We start from the raw sequence: 27296 nt of genomic DNA, 5'->3' as shown, positions 1-27296 counted from the left end.
AACATCATATTGTTCGGAATAGTATTGGTATCAGTACTAACATCGTACTGTTCGGAATAGTTTTGGTATTAGTACTAACATCGTACTGTTCGGAATGGTATTGGTATTAGTATTAATATCGTACTGTTCGAAATAGTAATGGTATTAGCACTAACATCGTACTGTTCGGAATAGTATTGGTATTAGTACTACTTCGTATTGCTCAGAAAAGCCTTGGTCTCAGTGCCAACATCGTACTGTTCGGAACAGCCTTGCGTCTCAGTGCCAACATCGTGCTGTTTGAAATAGTATTGGTATTAGTACTAACTTCGTACTGCTCTGAATAGTATTGGTATTAGTACTAACATCGTACTGTTCGGAATGGTACTGGTATTAGTATTATTATCGTACTGTTCGAAATAGTATTGGTATTAGCACTAACATCGTACTGTTCGGAATAGTATTGGTATTAGTACTAACTCCTTCTGCTCGGAATAGCCATGCGTTTAAGTACTAACATCGTACTGTTTGGAATAGTATTGGTAATAAAACCAACATCGTACTGTTCGGAACAGCCTTGGTCTCAGTGCCAACATCGTACTGTTCGGAACAGCCTTGCGTCTCAGTGCCAAGATCGTGCTGTTCGAAATAGTATTGGTGATATTACCAACATCGTACTGCTTGGAATAGTATTGGTAATATTACCAACATCGTACTGCTCGGAATAGCCTTGCGTCTCAGTACAACATCGTACTGTTCACGTTTGTTGAACTTGAAAGGCAATGATCTATTTCGGCAAGGGCCCGGTTCCACAAAGCGACCTCAGCGCTAGAACTGTTGTAAGTCTACGTATGGGAGTCTTTGTGCTAAGAACGCGTATGTGTAACAGGGCCCTGACCCCATTACGATTGTTAACTGTAGCGTAATGTTACGTAGCCAGCTCTCTCCCATCAGTGTATCTTCCGGTACAGCGTGATCATCAAAGACACGCGGTCGTGTAGAATGTAACGTCAACACAATGCACATTGACATGTTTGTATAAAATGTATAACAGTAGTCCAGTCGATCTCCCTCACACAACATAACCAGGGTGTCTTCAGTCCAGTCGATCTCCCTCACACAACATAACCAGGGTGTCTACTGCCCAGTCGATCTCCCTCACACAACATAACCAGGGTGTCTTCAGTCCAGTCGATCTCCCTCACACAACATAACCAGGGTGTCTACTGCTCAGTCGATCTCCCTCATACAACATAACCAGGGTGTCTACTGTCTTGTCTGGTCGATCTCCCTCACACAACATAACCAGGGTGTCTTCAGTCCAGCCGATCTCCCTCACACAACATAACCAGGGTGTCTACTGTCTTGTCGATCTCCCTCACACAACATAACCAGGGTGTCTACAGTCCAGCCGATCTCCCTCACACAACATGACCAGAGTGTCTACAGTCCAGTCGATCTTCCTCACACAACATAACCAGGGTGACTACAGTCCAGCCGATCTCCCTCATACAACATAACCAGGGTGTCTACTGTCTTGTCTGGTCGATCTCCCTCACACAACATAACCAGGGTGTCTACAGTCCAGCCTTTCTCCCTCACACAACATGACCAGGGTGTCCACTGTCTTGTCTTGTCGACCTTCCTCACACAACATAACCAGCGTGTCTACATTTGTCTAGTCGATCTCCCTCACACAACATAACCAGGGTGTCTACAGTCCAGCCGATCTCCCTCACACAACATATCCAGGGTGTCTACAGTCCAGCCTTTCTCCCTCACACAACATGACCAGGGTGTCTACAGTCCAGTCGATCTTCCTCACACAACATAACCAGGGTGACTACAGTCCAGCCGATCTCCCTCATACAACATAACCAGGGTGTCTACTGTCTTGTCTGGTCGATCTCCCTCACACAACATAACCAGGGTGTCTACATTTGTCTAGTCGATCTCCCTCACACAACATAACCAGGGTGTCTACAGTCCAGCCTTTCTCCCTCACACAACATGACCAGGGTGTCCACTGTCTTGTCTTGTCGACCTTCCTCACACAACATAACCAGCGTGTCTACATTTGTCTAGTCGATCTCCCTCACACAACATAACCAGGGTGTCTACAGTCCAGCCGATCTCCCTCACACAACATAACCAGGGTGTCTACAGTCCAGCCTTTCTCCCTCACACAACATGACCAGGGTGTCCACTGTCTTGTCTTGTCGATCTTCCTCACACAACATAACCAGCGTGTCTACATTTGTCTAGTCGATCTCCTTCACATTATAACCAGCGTGTCTACAGCTGTCTAGTCGATCTTCCTCACACAACATAACCAGGGTGTCTACAGTTGTCTAGTCGGTCCTCCTCACACAACATAACCAGAGCGTCTACAGCTGTCTAATCGATCTCCCTCACACAACATAACCAGAATGTCTACAGCTGTCTAATCGATCTCCCTCACACAACATAACCTTCAGGGTAATATCACTGGACATACCCAGGATGTCTACAGTTGTCTAGTTGACCTCACTCCAACCTCCAGGAATCGATGCAAACGTTGCCTCGTCCTTCTCGTGTCAGCAATCAGTCCTGTGATGCGTGGGGTCGTTCATCGCAATCATGAACCTAAGCTGTGTTCGGTGTCCACTTATGTACGTATGGCGATTTTTTAAACATTTCATTTAGATTTATGCGATTACACTATTTAATGCGAAAAAATATCAATGAATACATAGCGGTTATATGAGATGAGTCTCTTTGTTATATCACAGCATCCCATATTAACGTGGGAGGAAAGCGCATACAGTGAGGCAGACAGTACGCTTTGAGGAAACCCATGGGCACGAGTACTGAACTGACAAACCAAGACTTATAATTGGTGAGGATATATGTGTTGAACCTACGAAGGTACCCATTTTGCGTGTGTGTGTGTGTGTTTGTATGTATGTGTGTGTGAGATATGTGTGTGTGTCAGTGTCTGTGTGAATGTGCGATGTGAGTGGATGTTTTGATGTGTGGTATTTGTGTCCGTCGGTGTGTGTGATGTGTGTGTGGTGTGTGTGTCTGTGTGAGTGATATGTGTGTGATGTGTGCGTGTGTGTGATATATGTGTATGTGTGATATTTGTGTTGGTATGTGTGTATATGTGTGTGATGAGTGTGGTGTTTGCGTGTTTCTGTATGACTGTGGTGTGTGCGTGTGTATATATGAGTGTTGTGTGTGCGCGTGTATGTATGAGTGTGGTGTGTGCGTGTGTATATATGAGTGTGGTGTGTGCGTGTTTACGTATGAGTGTGGTGTGTGCGTGTGTATGTATGAGTGTGGTGTGTGCGTGTTTGTGTATGAGTGTAGTGTGTGCGTGTGTATGTATGAGTGTGTTGTGTCCGTGTTTGTGTATGATTGTGGTGTGTGCGTGTGTAGATATGAGTGTTGTGTGTGCGCGTTTATGTATGACTGTAGTGTGTGCAAGTGTATATATGAGTGTGGTGTGTGCGTGTGTATATATGAGTCTGGTGTGTGTATGTATGAGTGTGGTGTGTGCAAGTGTATGTATGAGTGTGGTGTATGCGTGTGTATATGTGAGTGTGGTGTGTGCGTGTTTGTGTATGAGTGTGGTGTGTGCGTGTTTGTGTATGAGTGTGGTGTGTGCGTGTGTATATATGAGTGTTGTGTGTGCGCGTTTGATGTGTGGTATTTGTGTCCGTCGGTGTGTGTGATGTGTGCGTGGTGTGTGTGTCTGTGTGAGTGATATGTGTGTGATGTGTGCGTGTGTGTGATATATGTGTATGTGTGATATTTGTGTTGGTATGTGTGTATATGTGTGTGATGAGTGTGGTGTTTGCGTGTTTCTGTATGACTGTGGTGTGTGCGTGTGTATATATGAGTGTGGTGTGTGCGTGTGTATATATGAGTGTGGTGTGTGCGTGTGTATGTATGAGTGTGGTGTGTGCGTGTTTGTGTATGAGTGTGGTGTGTGCGTGTGTATGTATGAGTGTGTTGTGTCCGTGTTTGTGTATGATTGTGGTGTGTGCGTGTGTAGATATGAGTGTTGTGTGTGCGCGTTTATGTATGACTGTAGTGTGTGCAAGTGTATATATGAGTGTGGTGTGTGCGTGTGTATATATGAGTCTGGTGTGTGTATGTATGAGTGTGGTGTGTGCAAGTGTATGTATGAGTGTGGTGTGTGCGTGTGTATATGTGAGTGTGGTGTGTGCGTGTTTGTGTATGAGTGTGGTGTGTGCATGTTTGTGTATGAGTGTGGTGTGTGCGTGTTTGTGTATGAGTGTGGTGTCTGCGTGTATGTGTATGAGTGTGGTGTGTGCGTGTGTATGTATGAGTGTGGTGTGTGCGTGTGAATGTATGAGTGTGGTGTGTGCGTGTGTATATATGAGCGTTGGGTGTGCGTGTGTATATATGAGTGTGGCGTGTGCGTGTTTCTGTATGAGTGTGGTGTGTGCGTGTGTATATATGAGTGTGGTGTGTGCGTGTGTATATATGAGCGTTGTGTGTGCGTGTGTATATATGAGTGTGGTGTGTGCGTGTTTGTGTATGAGTGTGGTGTCTGCGTGTGTATATATGAGTGTGGTGTGTGCGTATGTATGTATGAGTGTGGTGTGTGCGTGTGTTTATATGAGCGTGGTGTGTGTATGTACGAGTGTGGTGTGTGCGTGTGTATGTATGAGTGTGTTGTGTGCGTGTGTATGTATGAGTGTGGTGTGTGAGTGTGTATATATGAGTCTGGTGTGTGTATGTATGAGTGTGGTGTGTGCAAGTGTATGTATGAGTGTGGTGTGTGCGTGTGTATGTATGAGTGTGGTGTGTGCGTGTGTATGTATGAGTGTGGTGTGTGCGTGTGTATGTATGAGTGTGTTGTGTCCGTGTTTGTGTATGATTGTGGTGAGTGCGTGTGTAGATATGAGTGTTGTGTGTGCGCGTTTATGTATGACTGTAGTGTGTGCAAGTGTATATATGAGTGTGGTGTGTGAGTGTGTATATATGTGTCTGGTGTGTGTATGTATGAGTGTGGTGTGTGCGTGTGTATGTATGAGTGTGGTGTGTGCGTGTTTGTGTATGATTGTGGTGTGTGCGTGTGTATATATGAGTGTTGTGTGTGTGCGTTTATGTATGACTGTAGTGTGTGCAAGTGTATATATGAGTGTGGTGTGTGCGTGTGTATATATGAGTCTGGTGTGTGTATGTATGAGTGTGGTGTGTGCAAGTGTATGTATGAGTGTGGTGTGTGCGTGTGTATATGTGAGTGTGGTGTGTGCGTGTTTGTGTATGAGTGTGGTGTGTGCGTGTTTGTGTATGAGTGTGGTGTGTGCGTGTTTGTGTATGAGTGTGGTGTCTGCGTGTATGTGTATGAGTGTGGTGTGTGCGTGTGTATGTATGAGTGTGGTGTGTGCGTGTGTATATATGAGCGTTGTGTGTGCGTGTGTATATATGAGTGTGGCGTGTGCGTGTTTCTGTATGAGTGTGGTGTGTGCGTGTGTATATATGAGTGTGGTGTGTGCGTGTGTATATATGAGCGTTGTGTGTGCGTGTGTATATATGAGTGTGGTGTGTGCGTGTTTGTGTATGAGTGTGGTGTCTGCGTGTATGTGTATGAGTGTGGTGTGTGCGTGTGTATATATGAGTGTGGTGTGTGAGTGTGTATATATGAGTGTGGTGTGTGCGTGTGTATGTATGAGTGTGGTGTGTGCGTGTGCATATATGAGTGTGGTGTGTGCGTGTGTATATATGAGCGTTGTGTGTGCGTATGTATGTATGAGTGTGATGTGTGCGTGTGTATATATGAGTCTGGTGTGTGTATGTATGAGTGTGGTGTGTGCGTGTGTATATATGAACGTTGTGTGTGCGTATCTATGTATGAGTGTGGTGTGTGCGTGTGTATGTATGTGTGTGGTGTGTGAGTGTATATATATATATATAAAAAGTAACCATTGTAACAATCCCCAGGAGCAACGTGTGTACACTGCCACATGTCGACACGGTGCGTTGGTACAGCAGCAGATGACGTATGCACTCCGCGTCACCGGTCTCCGGCATCTGTCACACCAGCTGTGACCAGCCTCTGTGACAAACTCTCATCCGCTGGTCGATACAGCCCAGTCAATATACTGCTGTACTTATCCTGCAGTTTCATTACGCGGAGGAGTGTTATTATATGCAAATTGCGCTATTTTGCGTTTTCCGCCCAGTTGATTCGGTTTCGCTGAATAACCGAGACTGGTCGTTGACGTCTTGTAAATCCGGTTGGGGGCGGCGAGAGACGCTGTGTGGGTACTAATTGGTCATATGTCGGAGTGGTATGGGTGTGATTGGTATGGGGGCGGCGAGAGACGCTGTGTGGGTACTGATTGGTCATATGTCGGAGTGGTATGGGTGTGAGTGGTATGGCGGCGACAAGAGACGCTGTGTGGGTACTGATTGGTCATATGTCGGAGTGGTATGGGTGTGATTGGTATGGCGGCGACAAGAGACGCTGTGTGGGTACTGATTGGTCATATGTCGGAGTGGTATGGGTGTGATTGGTATGGGGGCGACGAGAGATGCTGTATGGGTACTGATTGGTCATATATCGGAGTGGTATGGGGGCGGCGAGATAGCTGTGTGGGTACTGATTGGTCATATGTCGGAGTGGTTTGGGTGTGAGTGGTTTGTGGCGGCGAGAGACGCTGTGGGGTACTGATTGGTCATATGTCGGAGTGGTATGGGGGCGGCGAGATAGCTGTGGGGTACTGATTGGTCATATGTCGGAGAGGTATGGGTGTGAGTGGATGGGGAGGGTTAGACGACCAGGGGATGTTGACATACCATCGATGCAAACATAGACTTTGCTAGGTGTGATGTTGGACTATTTTGGAGTAGAATACCTTATCATCATGTCTTAATGTTGAGTGGAGTCTGGACTCCTCGATCAATGCGTCGACGTTCAAAGACATTCGGTCAGACTGACTCAGGGTAGAGACAGAAAGAGGCATTATCGTTACGACTGGCTTTGTTACATTATAGGTATTACGTCAGTCGCATTGATAAGGTCATTTTCCGAAACGTGGCCCAGAACCACCTAACGGCCACCAAGACGGTCGATGTCTCCCATAACATCTCATGCCACATATTATTGGCTTTGACGACGAAGTGCTGTGACACAAACATTATATATACGAGAACGTCTTGCACCCATGAGAGTGGCTTGCCACCCAAAGTTAACATCCACTAAAACCACTAAAAAAATTATTTCTGCTGTTCCCCCGTCGTGATATTGCTGGAATATTGCTAAAAGCGGCGTAAAATCAAACTCACTCATTCACTCAGCACCAGCCCTAAACAATGTGCGGGTTAGCCCACCCCCTTTTTTTTAACCCGCCACGTGTTTAATGGGGAGATAGGAAGGCGTTCGGGTTTGAGAAAGATAATCACCTTAATAGTCTGGATTAAATATATTGTACATAAACCCAACTCACCCATCAAGAAAATATAATCTAAATCCAACCTGGAGTTGTCCGAGTAGAGCCACAGTTTTAACGTTGCGACAGCTGGATATATGATGTTTAGTTTGGAAACAGATTTACTTGTCACAGAGTGAAGTCCTGTTCAGGATAAACATCAGTGCAACGGTTTGTTCACAGATACGGAAATAAGGACACAGGTAGTGTATCAACATGTTTTGAGTTTGGAACTACTTTATACCATCAACGGCTCAAGGATACAAGTTTGGTGATGAAAGACGTCACGTGCCTAATTTAGCGATCGTCTATTGCACCATTCATGGGAGATCGTTCTTTGATTTTAACTCTTTGCATTGAAGGATTACGTAAATCATCTGTGTCGAGTTGTTTATAGGCCTCTTACCTTGTCTTACAGACATCAGCATCATCAACAGCGTCTCGGACTACAGCGGTGAAGGTTGTTGCCGTCAAACATCCAAAATGGCGGACAAGGAGAATCTTATCACTCAGCTACGGACCCGGATGCAGAGTGTAGAGCCTCTAGCTGATGAACCAGATTTTCATACTAATTCAGAGACGTAAGTTCATCTTGTATATCAGCTTAATTACAGTGCACGTTCTGTGTAATATTCTCATGCTCAGTCCTCACTCCAACAGACTCTTTCTTTCTTTTCATATTTTCTACTGAAGTGATAACGTACCCCCAGCCGTCAGGCATAGACTCACACACAGGGTACATCACACATAGGGTACATCACACACAGGGTACACACAAACATGATACATCACACACAGGGTACATCACACACAGGGTATATCACACACAGGGTACATCACGCACAGGATACATCACACACATGGTACATCACACACAGGGTACATCACACACAGGGTACATCACACACAGGGTACACCGCACACATGATACATCACACACAGGGTACATCACACAGGTTACATCGAACACAGGGTACATCACACACAGGGTACATCACACACAGGGTACATCACACACAGAGTACATCACACACACATGATACATCACACACAGAGGGTACATCACACACAGGGAACACACAGGGTACATCACACACAGGGTACATCACACACAGGCTACATCACACACAGGTACATCATACACAGGATACATCACACCATACGCCCCAAGCGATCGGTTGACAACGAATTTATCTCACCGACATTCATTCACACAGACACGGAATATATGTCCAAAGTTTCACTGTGTAAAAAGCTTTAATTTAGCCATTTTGTCTGCCAGCAGACGACGCAATCGAACTTACTTTCCTTTACCCAATGCATTCGAATAAACATCGGTTCATTTCAGCTCAACGATACTAATGCGATATAAGCAAGTTACCTGAGGTGTGTTCTGATTGATTTCTCAGAGGGCTACATAGAAAATACATAGAAAATAATCTCCCGTTCCTTAACCAATCAAAAGCTAGTATTTTAATGTAAGGTGGGATAAGTCTTCTTGGCTCTTTTGCATGTTGTTATTGTTGTAAGACATATGTGTCGAGGTCCAACATATCACCAAACTGTTTACAACTAAACCTAGTGATGCTGTTAATTTACCTTTCCATTTGTCGTCAGAATTAAACTACATGTTCGTATTTGTCTTTTCCGAGAGGTATATCTGTGCTAACAAAAACAATCGGCTATGGAGGCGTTTATGTAAATGTATTCCCGCTGCTGATGCGGTTGTGAAGAAAATCCAAAGTGATTTTTGCTTTTGCTTTTCTGCGAAAACACTGATGTTGATATCCAGACAATAGATAGCAAACATGTAAATTATTAAGTATGCTGTTTCTCAAAGTAGATCAGACCAGGTGTTGTTTTCAGCGACGGCGTCAAATGAGATCATAAATCTTAATGTTGGTTTAAGCGGTTTAAGCGCGATAACGTTGAATAAACGTTACATGTGCAGTCCTGATTAACGTGACGTACACACATTGGTTGTATGAAGTGATGTGAGTGACAGTTGTTTACCGCCGCAGTCAGCAGTATCCCTACTATATCACGATCTACGTCGACGGTGAGATGAAGACTAATGTGTCACCAAACCTGTCCATCCCGGCTACTGTAGTCGCCCCTAGCAAACGAGGGCTATGCCTTTATCTTATCTGGGTTCTCACGGCGTTGTGTGTGTTGAAGAAATGGCTCTATACGGGTGATAGGTCTGTCAGTTTTATCAATAAATACGGTATAACACTAGATATGGATCTACTGATGCCCCCTGGATGCCCACCGTTTCATTTCGATAGTAGAATGACGTTTTGTAACGTGTAGTCACGTTTTTCATTATGTAGATACCAGTAAGTATAAAAGAATCAATACATGTTCGTCTGAATCTCTGCAGACTTTCTTTATTTACCCTACACTCCTTCTCTGACAACAGAAACCGCAAAGTGCATTTCTCAAATGAATACACAAGTATTGGCGTATCGTGCCGTCCCTTTTATCAGTCTGTTTAATTAATAGAGTTTATTCTCAATGGAATACACACATAAAAACACAGAGGACGTGCCAATCATTTTATTTTGTTCTGCTCTTAAACAAGACAAGATTGTTCTTAAGTCTCACACGATAAATCATCCTGTATATATAGCAATATTCATAGACATGTCGGTTTCTCTTATATCTGACCAGATTTCGGACAAACTATGCCAGTCATGTGATTGTCTACAGAAGGAAACAGCAAATCCCACGCCTCCTATGCTAGCCTTAACCACACCGTTAGTTCATCCAATCGATAGCCCCGCTGTGATTGCCAGAATGATAATTTGTAATAACAGGTCCGTTATGCGCTGACTACTTGTATGAAGATACAGCGAAACTCCTATAATCACCCTCTTTATCTACGACGATGTCTCCACCTTTCAACTTCACGATTAACGGGAGCTTTTGGGAAATGTCCGTTTTCATTAAGGATGTAGAGTGTCTATAATCACAGACCCACAGAAATAGTTAATTAAAGAGCATTTTATAGATGCCATCTTATTAGGTGAAACCTTTCACTTTATTAGCGGAAAATTATAGGACCTGAACTTCCTCTAATTTAAACAGCAAATTCCAATTTGCATCAATGTATTCATAGTGCAATCGTGTTCATGTCAATACTTAATATTTGATTTATGTAAAGGAACAAAAAGTATTTTCTAGTGCCAGTTATGTAAAAGAATCCAAGATCACGTGTAATATGCACGACACATATTTCATGTATTCAACGCCGATTACCCTCAGTGACCTGAGGTAAAAAATATTAATTTGAGGATGTTTTTATTGTTTGTTATAGCACATATGTTCCCATGTATATTCATGATTATATTTATACAACGGTGCAGAAAGTGTAATACTATTCCTATGCATTACTACATGCTTATATATTTCGGTGCCAACAGTTAACGTTATGTTGACCACGTCATTCAAAACGAACAAATCTTTAATCTTGCACGTAGCCTAATACTGACATCTAATTGGTTCAATTGATGATGTCTTCTCGGAGGTCCGCGCGGGTATCCGGTACCGTTTGAATTAGACTTCCCTTTCTCAACGCCACTCAGAGTCTTGATTAGTTTTAGGATCAGGGGAATCTCCCTCCGCTCTAAGATGGTCCTAAGTCATCGCGGCGTGTCTCGGCAATACTTTATCACCAGGCCGTGTGATTTGATAGATTTAGGATTGAAACCAGTCGTTTTGAGCTTTGGTCGATAAATGTTCTGCTTGAATCTTACGAATAGAGCTTTTAGGATCGAAACATTAAGCTCAGACCAAAGCGTTTTTCATTATGGTGTGTATTTCATACTTTAAAGATCTTTAATTTTAAAGCATGAAGGTGACTGTCAGTTCCGTTTGAGAAATCTTCAAAAAAGCAACAAACAACCATTTTTTGTGTGTGAGAGAATATCATCTGCAAAATGTATCCGAACACATCGGCAGCCATCTGTGCAATCGTGCACATGTACTGGAGAAAATCACTTGTTGAACAAAAAGCCGCTAAAATGTCCTCTATTATGTATATGTATCAGATTGTATTGCAATATAAACCTCGGAATATAATGACACACACATAAGAGTATGTACTTGATTGTCGTGTGTACCAAACGCTATTTGTCTATGGAACATCCGCCATCATTTTTCGGGTACAAATGTCTGTTATAATTTATTATTTGATAATGTAGGATGATGCAGGAGAACAACATGTACAGACAATCGGTGATATAACAAAAACATCATAATAGAAAAATGTTCATACCCTTCAATGTCAGCACATCTATACATTGGCTAGTTGTACTGAAAGCGGCGTGTGCATAAACAGCATATGATCCGTGTGCTTACAAAGTCCATTTCAATAAGAAGGGAATGTAAGGGCCTGAGAGGAGTTAGGAGAGGAAGTGGCCATGATTATATAGCCAGGGAGTGGAAAGTTTTAGAGAAGAAATGGGGGTTAGGTTGAGGTCGAGGGGAAATTAGAGGGGGGAAGAGGAGGGGAATAAGGTAGGAGAAGAGAATAGGTTTTGGCTGCGGATGATGCGCGATACAAAGAGGGGAGAGGGGAGAATTATAAGTCTGGGGAGCATCACTTATACATGAACTCGACTGCAGGGTGTAATGTCTAACGTATCATTGTAACTGAGACATGTGTGGCTGTAAGAAGCCAGCATTTAAATCAGAATTATTACTATAAACGGTCCACTTATGTGTTTGAAATACATAAACCGATTGGACCAAGCGAGTATAATGATCGTGAAGGAGAGCATGTCAGTAAATACTCAAATGTTCACAATATTATCTGAAGATCTAGGGTGACAGAGGTGTGAGGGATAGAGAGGGGCCGGGAAGAGGAAGAGAGATGAGGTGACAGAGGTGTGAGGGATAGAGAGGGGTCGGGAAGAGGAAGAGAGATGAGGTGACAGAGGTGTGAGGGATAGAGAGGGGCCGGGAAGAGGAAGAGAGATAAGGTGACAGAGGTGTGAGGGATAGAGAGGGGCCGGGAAGAGGAAGAGACATGAGGTGACAGAGGTGTGAGGGATAGAGAGGGGCCGGGAAGCGGAAGAGATATGAGATGACAGAGGTGTTAGGGATAGAGAGGAACCGGGAAGAGGAAGAGGGATAAGGTGACAGAGGCATGAGGGATAGAGAGGGGTCGGAAAGAGGAAGAGAGATAAGAGGTGACAGAGGTGTGAGGGATAGAGAGGAGCCGGGAAGACGAAGAGAGATGAGATGACAGAGGTGTTAGGGATAGAGAGGAACCGGGAAGAGGAAGAGATATGAGGTGACAGAGGCATGAGGGATAGAAAGGGGTCGGGAAGAGGAAGAGATATGAGGTGACAGAGGCGTGAGGAATAGAAAGGGGCCGGGAAGAGGAAGAGAGATGAGGTGACAGAGGCGTGAGGGATAGAAAGGGGTCGGGAAGAGGAAGAGATATGAGGTGACAGAGGCATGAGGGATAGAGAGGGACCGGGAAGAGGAAGAGGGATAAGGTGACAGAGGCATGAGGGATAGAGAGGGGTCGGAAAGAGGAAGAGAGATATGGTGACAGAGGCATGAGGGATAGAAAGGGGTCGGGAAGAGGAAGAGAGATGAGGTGACAGAGGCATGAGGGATAGAGAGGGGTCGGGAAGACGAAGAGAGATGAGATGACAGAGGTGTTAGGGATAGAGAGGAACCGGGAAGAGGAAGAGATATGAGGTGACAGAGGCATGAGGGATAGAAAGGGGTCGGGAAGAGGAAGAGATATGAGGTGACAGAGGCGTGAGGAATAGAAAGGGGCCGGGAAGAGGAAGAGAGATGAGGTGACAGAGGCGTGAGGGATAGAAAGGGGTCGGGAAGAGGAAGAGATATGAGGTGACAGAGGCATGAGGGATAGAGAGGGACCGGGAAGAGGAAGAGGGATAAGGTGACAGAGGCATGAGGGATAGAGAGGGGTCGGAAAGAGGAAGAGAGATATGGTGACAGAGGCATGAGGGATAGAAAGGGGTCGGGAAGAGGAAGAGAGATGAGGTGACAGAGGCATGAGGGATAGAGAGGGGTCGGGAAGAGGAAGAGAGATGAGGTGACAGAGGCGTGAGGGATAGAAAGGGGTCGGGAAGAGGAAGAGAGATGAGGTGACCGAGGCATGAGGGATAGAGAGGGGTCGGGAAGAGGAAGAGAGATAAGGTGACAGAGGCATGAGGGATAGAGAGTGGCCGGGAAGAGGAAGAGAGATGAGGTGACAGAGGCATGAGGGATAGGGAGGGGTCGGGAAGAGGAAGAGAGATAAGGTGGCTGAGGCGTGAGGGATAGAGAGGGACCGGGAAGAGGAAGAGAGATGAGGTGACAGAGGCGTGAGGGATAGAAAGGGGTCGGGAAGAGGAAGAGATATGAGATGACAGAGGCGTGAGGGAAATATAAAGAGGCCATGGAGAGGAAGAGGGCCGAGCGAGAGGAAGCAGTCGTTAGAGGAATTGGGTTAGGCGACAGTGAGGCGACTGGTGTGGTATTCGACTAACACCAGCTGTTCCCTGACGTGTGTGGCCTTGTAGCGAAATCAACAGCCACATCTAGCCGCCAATAATCAACTTGACAGACACCTGTCGTGGGCTGTTCTACATAGCAGGATTTAATTTGAATCATGAAATCCGTCATATTTCAGTAGTTCATTTCATCTGTCACTGAACTAAATTGTTCTGCATATGTTATGATTGATTATTCAGTTTTCGTTCTTAATGCAAAAGGTCAACGCCAGAGATAATTCAGTATCGAATATATACCTTAAAGGGTTAATAGTTATGATCATTTTGGGAATGGAACTCTAACACCAGGTGTTCACGAGAAGGGTAAGCATGCTCTGCTATGCCAGTAGCACCCGCCACGCACCCATTTTTCATTATAAGATATGTCTGTTAAAGCTATACTAGGCTAAACTCCTGGCCTTGATTGCGGCCTGTAAATGTATTGTCGATAAAAGTATTTAATTGTTTTACGGGTTTATGGTAGGAATCGATTTGTGTCTTCGTCACAGTTGAAATGTTGATTGAATACTGTCAATTTCAATCACCATTAAGAGTTCTGTATATTGCTTTTGATTAATGATATTGTTTATCCTTGACAAGCATCCACCCTCCACTTGTAGAAACATACCCAAATAACAACAGTCAGGCAGTATATGAACCAGATGACGTGTTACAATATATTTCTGAACACTATGCGTTTTTGCAGAGTCGCGCGCTACTTGAAATCACGTGACTGGAACCTGGAGGAGGCTGAGCGTCTTCTGAAAGAGACTGTAGACTACAGGAGACAGAACCGCCCCTTACACCTCGACTGTCGCTGGTGCCACGACCGGCCTGGCTTCCATTCCATGGTCAGTCTCTAAATACCTCACTTCTTCCAAATGTCCCATATCCCATTCCCTTTGAAACTTGAGCCAAAGAGCACCTGTTGATAGCCATGGATGGCTCTGAGACGTATGGGCCCTGCCCGGTTGGGCCTTACGATTAGAGAGGATACACGAATGTTTGCTGAATATAGTGAACAGACACAGGAGACAAAGCTCGGAGCACTTTGAAAGTACTGAAACAAATAGGTATTTGGTATAGAGGGAGTTTTAAACCTTCTGAAGTGGTTTCCACAATGACCCTGGCAACGCTGCAAAGTGAATTGGGTAACCCGTGCCTCCTTTGCCATATCAAACACGTTCTTGGTGCTTATATTACACCCTTGTATTTGGGAAATTTCTAGCCTTGACTTTATAAATACTCACTAGTACGGAAGTCTAATGGTGCCACTTTGGTAGTATAATTTTATTTTGCTAAATCGAAATTTCTCGTGGTGGATTTCAATAATTTCGATTATTTTCTCGTTATTTCAAGATTACTTCAAAAACTGTTATTTGTCTCTGGGACAGAGGGGTCAGGTGGGATAGCGAGGCAGAGGAAGAGGGGCTTGAGAGAGATCAGAGTGAAGGAACGGGGGTCAGTGAGAGCAATGGGGGTCAGGGAGATCAGGATGTAAATAACAATCTTCGGCTACATTTGAATGGAACTGGAGGATCCATATAGTTTCGTTAAGTTCCTTGACTGTATGTATGTATTACCTGTATGGTTCCAGCGCCAGATCGGCCATGATGAGATGGGCCGTCCTGTCATCTACTCCAACTTTTCCCAGGCTACAACTCACCGGAACTCGGTGGAAGACTCGGTCAGTCACGTGACCTACCTCATAGAGAACGCTAAGCTGACGATGCAGCCGGGGATCTCCACCTGGGTGTTTATCATAGATTGTACAGGTACACGAACTTGGAATATTGAATGATTAGTATCAAATGATTGTTTCGTTTGTTTTTCTATATCTTCCATTATTTGTATATTTACTTACAATCATATCTGTGAAGATCCGGGATAGAGTAGATCTTCAGCAACCCAACCTCATGAGAGGCGACTAACAGGATCGGGTGGTCGGACACGCAGATTTGCTTGATGCATGTCATCGTATCCTAATTGCTCATGGTGTTAATCACTGGCTTGTCTAGTCGAGCCTCGATTATTTACAGACCACCGTCATGTAGCTGGAATACTGCTGAGTGTGACGTTAAACAAAAAGCAGCAAACACACTTACAATTCAGTGCTAAACTCTGAATGTATTTTGCTGAAGTACTAGTTAGCTGTGGCACTTGGTGAACAGCAGACAGATGACAAATCAGGTGGAAACGCGGAGAGTAGTTGGATGGGTGACCGTGTTTGAGAGTTTCCACTACCTCGGTCCTGCTCACGCATGTTACACATATGATGTCTTTATAAAGAATAATATAAAAAATGCAGCAAAGAGGGTTTGGGTGATCCTGGCACAGTCAGGCTGGTTAGGTTCATCATCAGGTCAGGGCCCTTGCCCCCTCGACACGCAGCCCAGACAGCGGATGGGACTTCTCCCAGGAAGCGCTGGCTAGTCAAACCCACCCAGAACTTTTTGGAGAATGTGAAGACTACCCAGCCTTCGGCATTACCCAAGTTGTCAGAAGGGCTGTGTTCCTGGTAGCAAACCCGGGTACTCCCCCGATGTCAGTCAGCAGATTGGGAGGTACCAAACCTAAGGCATCGAGAACAATGGGGAGTCGGACAACTTGGTACTTCGGATGCAAGCGTGACATTTCGAAAGCGAGATCCGCATATTTGCCATGTTTTTCCTGAATCTTGTCAATCACATTAGTGTTAAAAGGGACAGAAAATTCAATGATATAAATGATTTCATTGGATTTATCAAAAAGGACAAGATCAGGTGTGTTGGCCTAGATACGTCTGAGGCTGTATACGGGCCTACTCCAAGGGATTTTGTATTTATCATTTTCCGTGACGCCCTCTACACATTCCGGATCGTAAAATGGATGGACCTCTGGGTCAAAACCACAAGCATGGTGAAGACGGTAATAAAATGATCGAGCCAAGCCATCATGTCGCTTAAGACAAAGTTTGTGCCAAAGCTGGGCATCCACTGACAATGTGTGAGACAGTCTCATGAAATTACATAATCTATATTTCATATTCACAGCTTGATGCAAAATCGCACATAGACGGTTTCGAGTGGGAAGTGACTGGCCCTGGGCAGCAAACAGAAAGCCTTTTTTATTATTATTATTATTATTATTATTATTATTATTATTATTATTATCATTGTTATTATCATTATTTCCAGGTATGACGCTGCAGTCGTGCAACCCCAAGTTAGGCTATGGCGTGACACAGATAATGGCCAACCACTACCCTGAGCGTCTGGGTCTCGTCATGTGCCTCAACCACAGCCCAGTCTTCCACGGAGTATGGAAGGCCATCAAGATCTTCCTCCACGACAACACAGTCTCCAAGATGAAGCTAGTCAGGTCAAAGAGGAAAATTCTACAAACGTTCCAGAAATATTTCTCCGATGAAATGACGGCGTGGCTGCTGGATGAGATAAGGCTCAACAAGGTCAAACCTCTCCCTGAAGGTCAAGTGCAGTTTTGGTGCCCCCCAGTTGAGAAAGGCGGCCATGATCCCCGCGGATCTCCCTCTTACGTGTCAAAGTTCATAGATCCCTACACCAGCAATACCAGAGACACCGCTAGGCGCATACACAAACCCCATCCAAACGTTTTAGACAATATGAATGGGACGGTGCTTGAAGTGACGATATCACCAGAAGAAGCGAAAGAACGGGAGCAGGCGCAGGCTGTTGCCGAGGCATCGAATTTCGACGGAAGTGACGACGACACGGAGGTGTCATCTGTCCACATTGCGGATGAGTTTAAGATACCCCAAACAGCTTTGCCTTTAAGCACATATTGACAACATCGATGGCTCGTATGATTTCTGCAAACGATGCCCCATGGTGTTTATAGCCATTAACATTTATCAAAGACTTGGGAATATTCAGAATCACATAGGGAGGGTGCAAGGCGACGGAGGACGTGTGAGTCGCCGGTAGATAGATAGCAGTGTGTGCAAGAGCGACAGTGGTGATGATATGGACAAATCTCAGATCGATAACTGGGACTGCTGAAAGTCAATTAACATCCCTTGTGAGCGGGTACAAGACTGTAATAGAAAATCAGATTACTAGATGATTGTGTGTGAGCGGAAACTTAATCTAATTAATGTTGAACTTTGTCTGTGATCCCTTATTTCGGTGGTGGGAAGTGTCTTCCAGTGTGTAAATCTAGGAGTGAGAGTTACTTCCCTTGATATACCTCTAAACCTGTTCAACGCTACACATATAAAACCAGTCCAGCTCATATGTTCCTTATTCATGTTATACGCAAAGAGGTTTGCTGTTTTTCGCTTCGTTAACCTATTCTTAGTTTGGAGATAACTCTCACCCCATGAATCTATACAATGTTACTTATAAATGGAATCCATTTTTATGAGGCTGTTCGTTGTTTTTCTTACATTTGTCGGTTTGGGTCTTACGTATTGTTTGGTATGTTACATAGCTGACAGCGTCGCAATGCTGAACACTTTCAAACAAGGTAATGATTGAGAATAATTCCGATCAATTAATGGTAGTCATCAAACGTTCACTATTGTGCTACTTTTATTGGCATTGTGTTTAGTATATAGTCTTTAGAGGCGGTCGAGTAGCCTAGTCGTTAAAGCGTTCGCTCGTCACGCCGAAGACTCGGGTTCTATTCCCGACATGGGTACAATGTGTGAAGCCGATTTCTGGTGTCCCCCGCCGTGATATTGCTGGAATATTGCTAAAAGCGGCGTAAAACCATACTCACTCACTGTATACAGTATTTCTGTCAGGTAGGTCTGACATAGGTGTCGCGTGGTCGTGTGCAGCGGAATACATTGTGACCTATTCAGAAAACCTGCTACTTTAGCAGTGTGTGACCTACCAGTCTGTAGATATGGCTCGATGAGTTCCTGTAACATTGCACATACATGTAATATGAAGAACGTCAAGGCTTGGTGCCACTGGATCCTGTGGACAATATTGAGTGACTGGGTCCACATCCGCATTGAACAGTATTTCAGTTACATCACGGCGTGTTAGTTCAAGATGGGAGGAAAGCACGAAATGATGTAGGTTTCCTTGGGTCAGATCTAAACACACAAAGGGATTCGAACGATAAGTGATGTTTTTTGAATGGCTATAGAGGGTGAAAGTTGGTTAAGAACAACTATCAACTAGGGGCACCCTAGAGAGAGAGAGAGAGTACGTATAACAACACGCAAACCACAGAGTGATGCCCTGAAAACAACTGTGTTGTGATTTAAAGGAATTAGGAGTGTTAGGTTAGTCCATCCTAAAAAACATGAAGCACCGAGAGAGAAAATGTTCTGTCTCTAAGAATCTAATACAGTCCAGTTGAAGAGAGACCATACAGATGATACCAAGGCTTAGATCTTACATTCCGCCTAACCTAACAGTCCAACAATATCATCTACCATCGCTTCAAAGCATCACTCATCATTCTTGGCACAAAGATTAATGTTTCATCGTGTAGGGGGATCTCTATACCCCTTGAGAGGATTGAGTTCAGTGATCAAATCACGCAAAACCCTACCTCATATATCAATACTGAGAGCCCATCTGTACCTTATCAACTTTCTGTATCCAGAATGACAGTTTTACATCTTATATCTTAAAAGCTGATGCGACTGAGGATAACGCTACGTCTGTACATGCAGAGAAGGCGTTCCAAGTTGAAGAAGGATATCTTCAATTTGTCAATGGTCTTGTTGAAATACGTATTATAATTGTAAAGGCGTCAATTGTGCCATCTCCTTTGTGAGTATGGCCTTCTGTCCTTTCTGACAGTGATATATCCACCTTAATCAGACCACCACGAGACTAATAGTCAGGTCACGGCCATGCGTCCTCTGGGAGAAATCAATATGAAAACATACCATGAGAGCAATGATGGATGGTCAAGGATTTGTACTTCAGTGTGTGGCCTGCCTCAGTGTGTGGCCCGCTGCAGTGTGTGGCCCGCTGCAGTGTGTGGCCTGCTGCTGTGTGTGGCCTGCTCCAGTGTGTGGCCCACTGCAGTGTGTGGCCTACTGCAGTGTGTGGCCTACTCCAATGTGTGGCCCGCTGCAGTGTGTGGCCTGCTCCAGTGTGTGGCCTGCTGCAGTGTGTGGCCTCGGACGGAACATGTCATCATCAGGGGACATTTTCCACACTTCCCTCATGAGGAAAGATAATCGGTTGGAGTTTACACTGGAATAATTCACAACTGACGAACCAGCAGTGGGCCTGAGGTTCACATAATCATCAGTGTGGGTACTGGTGAACATATTGGCACATATTGGGAACACATAGGGAACATATTGGGAACATATTCGGGAACTTATTGGGAACATATTCGGGAACTTATTGGGAACATAAGGGAACATACTGGGAACATATTGCGAACATGTTGGGAATATATTGTAACATATTGGGAACATATGGGAATATATTGGGGAACATACTGGTCACATATCGGTCACATATCGGAACATATAGGGAACATATTGAGAGCACATTGGGAACACATTGGAAACATATTGGGAACATATTCGGGAACTTATTGGGAACATATTGCGAAGATGTTGGGAACATATTGTAACATATTGGGAACATATGGGAATATATTGGGGAACATATTGGTCACATATCGGTCACATATCGGAACATATAGGTAACATATTGGGGAACATATTGTGAACATATGGGAACATATTGGGAACATTTTGGGAACATATTGGGACATATTGGGAACATATTGGGATCATATTGGGAACATATTGGGAACATATTGGGAACATATAGGGAACATATGGGAACATATAGGGTACATATTGGGAACATATAGCGAACATGTTGGGAACATATAGGGAACATTCTTTTATCCCCAATGAAAACGATTTCGGCGGATAATCCAGAATCTCTTCCATTGACATTCTATAGTTTAATTAGTTTTACTACGTTAGCACCTCTCTGGCTTGGTGTTTGACATTTATACCATACAGAAACTGTCTCGGAGTCGGGGTTGGTGCATGTGAAACATATCAGTTATGTTTACACTGCTCGGATGAAATTTCAGCGCCAGCTGTTCTGAACGTTTCGTTTGTAGAATGCCATTCTACCATTGTTTCTTAATACGCAGAGGTTTTGTTTGTTGTTTAACGCCGCACTACACAATATTCCAGCTATATGAAAATAATTGAGTCTGGCTAGACAATCCAGTGATTAACAACATGAGCATTGTGCTACGCAACTTGGATACGATGACATGCATCAACCAAGTCAGTGAGCCTGAAACCCCGATCCTGTCAGTCGCCTCTCACAACAAGCATAGTCGCCTTTTACGGCAAGCATGGGTTCTGAAGACTTATTCTACCAATGATCTTCACGGGTAAAAGCTGCGTGACCAGTCTTACTGTACCGTCAGAAAAGCGAAGAGATTTTCGAGTTGATTATGGCTAGGTTTCGCTCTTCCGGCCCAGAACCCAGCCACCCAGGGGAGTTAATCCAGTCCAGTCCATATATCGATAAGAAAATGGTTACAGTTTTCAAAAATGGAGGGAAATAATCAAAACGAGAAAGATGGTTTTAAACTGAAAAACTTGAGAATGTAAGAAGTTTCAAATATTTCGGTGTACATTTTACGAATCGACTAACTTGGTCTCTGCATTGTAGTTCACAAAGCCGCACTGCGAGCCAAACATATTGTAATTGGCATTTTAGAAAACGTATCGGAGGACAAGATTAGAGATTGGACACTCTCCAAATAATACAATGAAACTGATGAGGATTCGATTTATAACGCTTGAATAGGGACGCAGAACATGACGTTATGATGGGGGATATATATCAGCAGGGAAACAGTTTCAGCGTCATCGGTTGGAGATCAAAGTCACACGTTGTTGTACGCACACGCCCCTTGATCTTAATACATGAAGCACATATACCATCCGTATATAGGTGCTGGTTTATTGTGATCTGTCCGTTTCTACTGACGTGTTAAAAGTGTTTATTGCGTCTACATTACATAAACTGAATTAAACTTTCAATCTCAAATGATCGTACACTGCATTGCTCGGACCAAATAGCTGAAACGAAGAGTTCTGTTTCATTTGCTTAGTACGAAAGTCTAATGTGAAGACGTTGTCAGGCTAATCTAATCTTAACTAATTTTATCTAATGTGAGAGTTTCCTTTGCACACACGGGTTGAGTGCGTGGGTTGTATTTACGACACGTAGGTCATTGTTTTTGCCATGTCAAGGTCTCTGTTCACCAAGGCGACCTTCCATGATATGCCGAAAACGTGTATGAATGTCGTAAATAATACATGAACGAGAACAATTTCAGCATCCAAAAGAGTGAGTGTGAGTGAGTTTTACTTGAACGTCTCATCGGCATTATTTCAGCCATATGGAAATGGGACCAAGTTGATATTTTCACAAGTGAGTCATGAATGCAAAGTTATATTTAAAAAAGCATCTAAAAGAAAAATCGTTTGAATCACAACAAATGTGGGAAAAGGCTATTGATATAGTTCTAATAGGAGGTGGGCGTATCAGGAGGTTATCGCACACGAGGCTATTACAGTGGGCTTGAGATTTGAGTATTTCAGACAATTCAGAGTAAGATTTGTTACGCGGTAATTTCAAAACTAAAACGCAGAGTGTCAGAGTGTCACGGTCAAATGTTTCTCCATAATAAATCCATAATATTCTTGGAAGCTTGCAGGAATTCTGCGTTTTCAAATAGGTATCCAATCTTCTAATTGGCAAGTAGCTAAGACAGAAGTCAGGTGGAATCGACCTTGTGTCGTTCTTATATAGATTTAGCCAACTTTCTTGAAACTGTCCAATTCCGAAACTACTCGAAGTATCAAGCCTGCCATGTTTGTTGACAACAACCAGGGGCAGGTAACTCCAATTACTTCCTGCCGCCAACAGCACTTGACATTTTACTATCACATCAATTCTTTGCTGCCACTGTTAAAATAGAAAATAGTTTAGTTTCATGAGATACATTAAAAGTTTGAACTTGTTTCAAGAGTGTATTGTTTTGATTTACGGGGCTATTTTCACTCCAGTTCGTAGTCACTGATAAGTACAATACCAGTGTGAAGTCCGCCTTCACCTGGAACAGTCAGCCATGTTAAAGTAAACTAATCCGTGGAGTCTGACAAAATTAACACTCAACCGGCTGGCTGTCACTGTTCACAGTACCAATCAGATCGTAACAGTAGAAGTCAACCCTGACCTGGTGCTGCTGTCAACCACCACAACCAGCAAATAGTACTGGGGCACAACGTCCCTGACACCATCAACACTAGCAGCTAGTTCCCAGTCTCCTGCCTGTGTTGATATCCTGGATATGACAGTAAACATCCTGAGGTCAATCTGTCCACTGAACAAAGATAACAACATGGTACACTGTCCCTGCTGTTTCTGTACCACGAGGGCAGCACACATCCTGGTGCTGACTGTGGAACACAGTGTGTCGCGTGTCTGAGCCCCGAGGGAGATGTGGTGTTCACCTACAGCCTGACAGGAGACACAGCTGAGTGAGGATAGTTTGTGAGACACATACTGACATCGGTCGTCCAGATGACATTTGTGTGGGCGGATGTGTCTGTATGCTTGTACGTCTAAACCGTAAAGGGAGTTTGATAATTTCAATATTTATGGCTGTCTATATTTCCAATGGTATTCTAAATTACCGCAGGCTCTCTGTTTTGAAGTATCGAGAAACCTCGAGAGTTATTTGACATGCGCTCTAAAGTTCCTGCGAAATGCTCCACCTGCTCCCAAGTGTAAACAAATCTTTGAAATCTTGTATGACCACTAGTAACAAAGAATATGTCAGAATCTGGAACTTCGCCACTGAGATGACCAATCAACCGGACCGGATGTAATGCCGGAACGAGGGCGCTGCGTTGGAAGCAAAATAAGGAGTTATGTTAATAATTTCAATTCAATTGCGCTTCTGACATATGATGTGAGTTATTTCTCAAATCTGTTTTAAAATATTGCTGCAATATTTACATTGCTTACATTGCGATTCATTTATTCAGCGCTTAAATCTTATTGAAAAACATCGATAAAATCACCTTACTTTGGTTGTTTCAAAACACTTCAGAACATTCTGTTCCGCTGATCCCTGGCTGTGTGAACTTAGTCCCATTGTGGCTTGGGTAATACATTTGATCCTCAATTTATTTATTTCTTGAAGTAACGTTTAATTAATCTCAATTTGAAGTTATACATGCCAAATAGCATCAAATATATTGAATATGGCGTCCTTTGAGCCGATCTCCGCATCGTCGTTCACAATGTAATTACAATGTTTCCGCGACACTGGTCTAGTATGAGTGACGAAATAATCATGAGAGACAATGCACTGCTTTCATTTTCAAATCCCTTTGTGTTTATAATAACTGATCGTTTTGTGCAAGAGGGTACATGCCAAGCTGTTATTTCATGATATTCATGATAATGTTGTTTAACGCCGCATACAGCAATAGTACAGCTATATGACGGCGGTCTGTTATAATCAAGTCTGGACCAGACAATCCAGCGATTGACATCAATTGGGATAAGATGACATGCATCAACCAAGTCAGCGTGCCTGGTCCACGATGCCGTCAGTCACGACACGCATGAATGCTGAAGATTACTACTAATCCGGGTCTTCACGAGACAGGTGCGGATGTGGTGATGCAGGTAGCGCCCTGGGACTCCTGTACATCTCTGTGCGGGTCATTATTAAAGGCGCTTGCCTGTCCACACCGTCTGTAATTCCAAGTGCCAAATGTCATTTGACTTCTCAAGAAATGTTTGCAAACGATCAACACCACTGAAACATATTCAAGCCTTTTTTTCTTATGAAAACATTTGATATAAACGTCTTATTATCGACAAAACTTTCGTGATCAAGCAGTACACGCAGCCTTTTGAGCGGCTTAGTTTTAAGGTAGCTTCATAACCGTTATATATACTTAGAATATAACCTATTTCAATGAATTTAGATGATGTAATTAAATGCAACGGAAGCACATATGGTAATCTTCCTCAAAATGATGTTTCTTTAGAAACGCTTTCATGAAAAGTATGTCCCAACGTATTCAGTTTTACAAGCATAGACTTACTATGGGGTTTAATGTCGATCACATTGCATGCACATAATGTACGTTTGTGTTGAATGAGTCAGACGACAAGGACATAACTTACTCCTCTGTTGAATATGAGTCAGACGACAAGGACATGACTTACTTCGGTGTTGAATGTGAGTCACAAGACACGGACATGACTTACTTCGGTGTTGAAAGTGAGTCACAAGACAAGGACATGACTTACTCCTCTGTTGAATGTGAGTCACAAGACACGGACATGTCTTACTTCGGTGTTGAATGTGAGTCACAAGACAAGGACATGTCTTACTTCGGTGTTGAAAGTGAGTCACAAGACACGGACATGATTTACTCCTGTGTTGACTGTGGGTAGCATAACATGGGGAATGTGTCGGCACATCGTGTGAAGACGGTGTCACTGGCCTCCTTTTTGCGTGTTACAAGGTTAAAGGGGACGTTGCCCTACTCCCCACACACATGACATTCATCAAATGACATTACGTATCTCTCTGCCACTGAAGGGGGTTAGCTCTGCCTTGTATACACAAGACACTGGTTACTACTGTTTACAAACTGCAACAGTTTGAAGAATGATTTTGGATGATATGTAGGTTTAAAAAAAGGATTAAAATCCACTTGCTGACATTATACAGTAGGTAATCTAGAAAACAGCGTGTCTTGCATCGCACCTGAACACTGTTCTTTTGCTTTCATGTGAGGAGCATTCGGTGAGGATATTTCTTTCATTAGAGGTTCCTCGAAAGTCATTTTGGGCTCATATCTAGCATTACTTCTGTCAGGGCAAACGTTTGATTGGTTAAGGATACACAGCTTTATCATTGTGGTAGGAATATCCTTGAAACTCTGGGGAGGGGGTTGTTCGCAACCCATCCATTGGGTAAGAGGCAACTAACGGGATCGGGTGGACAGGCTCGTTGACTTGGTTTATGTATGTCATCATGTCCCAATTGCGTAGATCGATGCACATGATTTCTATAATTGAATTGTATGGCCCAGGCCCGATTATCTACAGACCGTCGTCATATAGCTGGAATATCGATGAGTGCGGCTTTAAGCAACAGACATACGAGCGTAAGAATCCATATTGGGGTTGTCGGCAGGACTCTTCTTTCGCGTGAAGGCATTGTACGGCCGCTTCTTCCAATAGCTGGGCGGTACACACGACAGCGTCAACGAATGATGTATTCTGACACGGCCACTTATATGGAATGAACAATGATTTCACCCTGCGGCGTTAAACAAACAAAACAAAGAATAACAGGACCGTGCTCAAGATGTTTACACGATACCTTTATTTTGGCTTTACAATGCCTGGTTGATACATTTAAAAACCAAATGCTTCATACTGTGTCAACACCAGCATCGTTCTCCCGTTGTCAGAAATTCATCCCGGAACATCTACAACAAATAGAATAATTACATAATAAAATAATTAAATAAAGCGATATTACGCACCCTTTAGCATAATCACGACGAGGGACACCAAAAATTGCTTTTCACACAATGATAGGGGTTGTAATCCGGGTCCTTGCCTTGTCACTTGGTAACCCCAGCGTCTGCAGTGATGGGTAACGGGAGCGTAATAAACTGAATTCATGAAGTCAGTGTTTTCATCCATAGATCTAGAATTTCCATGTGTTTTCAATATTTCCATGCGTTCGTTGTATTATTCCTCACGACGGGGGGTCACTGTGTGTGTGTCTGGCTGAAGTCAGGTCACTGTGTCTGTACGAAGTCAGGAGGTCACTGTGTGTATGTATGTCGTCAGGCTACTGTATTTCTGTATGTCGTCATTCACTGTGTGTCTGTATGACGTCAGGTGGTCACTGTATGTATGTATGTCGTCAGGAGGTCACTGTATGTTTGTATGTCGTCAGGTCACTGTGTGTCTGTATGACGTCAGTGCACTGTGCCTGTACGACGTCAGGTCACTGTGTCTGTATGACGTCAGGTCACTGTGTCTGTATGACGTCAGGTAACTGTGTGTCTGTACGACGTCAGGGGGTCACAGATGGAGATAAGTTATCACAGAATTTGAGATCATCACCGAGGGCATCACAGACACAGAGATAAGGCATCACAGAGATAGAGATGAGGCATCACGGGGACAGAGATAAGGTGTCATAGAGACAGAAATAAAGCATCACAGAGACAGAGATAAGGCATCACAGGGACAGCGATAAGGCATCACAGAGACAGAGATAATGCATCACAGAGACAGAGATAAGGCATCAC

The 27296-nt window shown here is 43.8% G+C and overlaps 1 protein-coding gene across 3 annotated transcripts in view; it reads left to right on the top strand.

The window, feature by feature from the left end:
- The window catches only part of LOC139452741 (SEC14-like protein 1), a 39806-nt gene extending 21498 nt beyond the window's left edge, over positions 1 to 18308 (top strand). For 2 of the 3 annotated variants that reach the window (XM_071234330.1, XM_071234339.1), the window contains exons 2-5: positions 7846 to 8008; positions 14652 to 14796; positions 15543 to 15720; positions 17122 to 18308. In XM_071234330.1, coding sequence (XP_071090431.1) covers positions 7911 to 8008; positions 14652 to 14796; positions 15543 to 15720; positions 17122 to 17750 — 1050 coding nt within the window. In that variant the 5' untranslated portion in view covers positions 7846 to 7910 and the 3' untranslated portion in view covers positions 17751 to 18308. Of the gene's footprint in view, positions 1 to 7567; positions 7631 to 7845; positions 8009 to 14651; positions 14797 to 15542; positions 15721 to 17121 lie in introns of those variants that run through there. The other variant, XM_071234346.1, reaches the window with a different exon arrangement.
- The last annotated feature ends 8988 nt before the right edge of the window (positions 18309 to 27296 follow it).

Source organism: Haliotis cracherodii, unplaced genomic scaffold (genome assembly GCF_022045235.1).
Source record: "Haliotis cracherodii isolate W230 unplaced genomic scaffold, xgHalCrac1.p SCAF_10, whole genome shotgun sequence".
Taxonomy (NCBI): domain Eukaryota; kingdom Metazoa; phylum Mollusca; class Gastropoda; order Lepetellida; family Haliotidae; genus Haliotis; species Haliotis cracherodii.
Note: the sequence above shows the minus strand (reverse complement) of the source record. Positions and strands in the feature narration are given on the sequence as shown.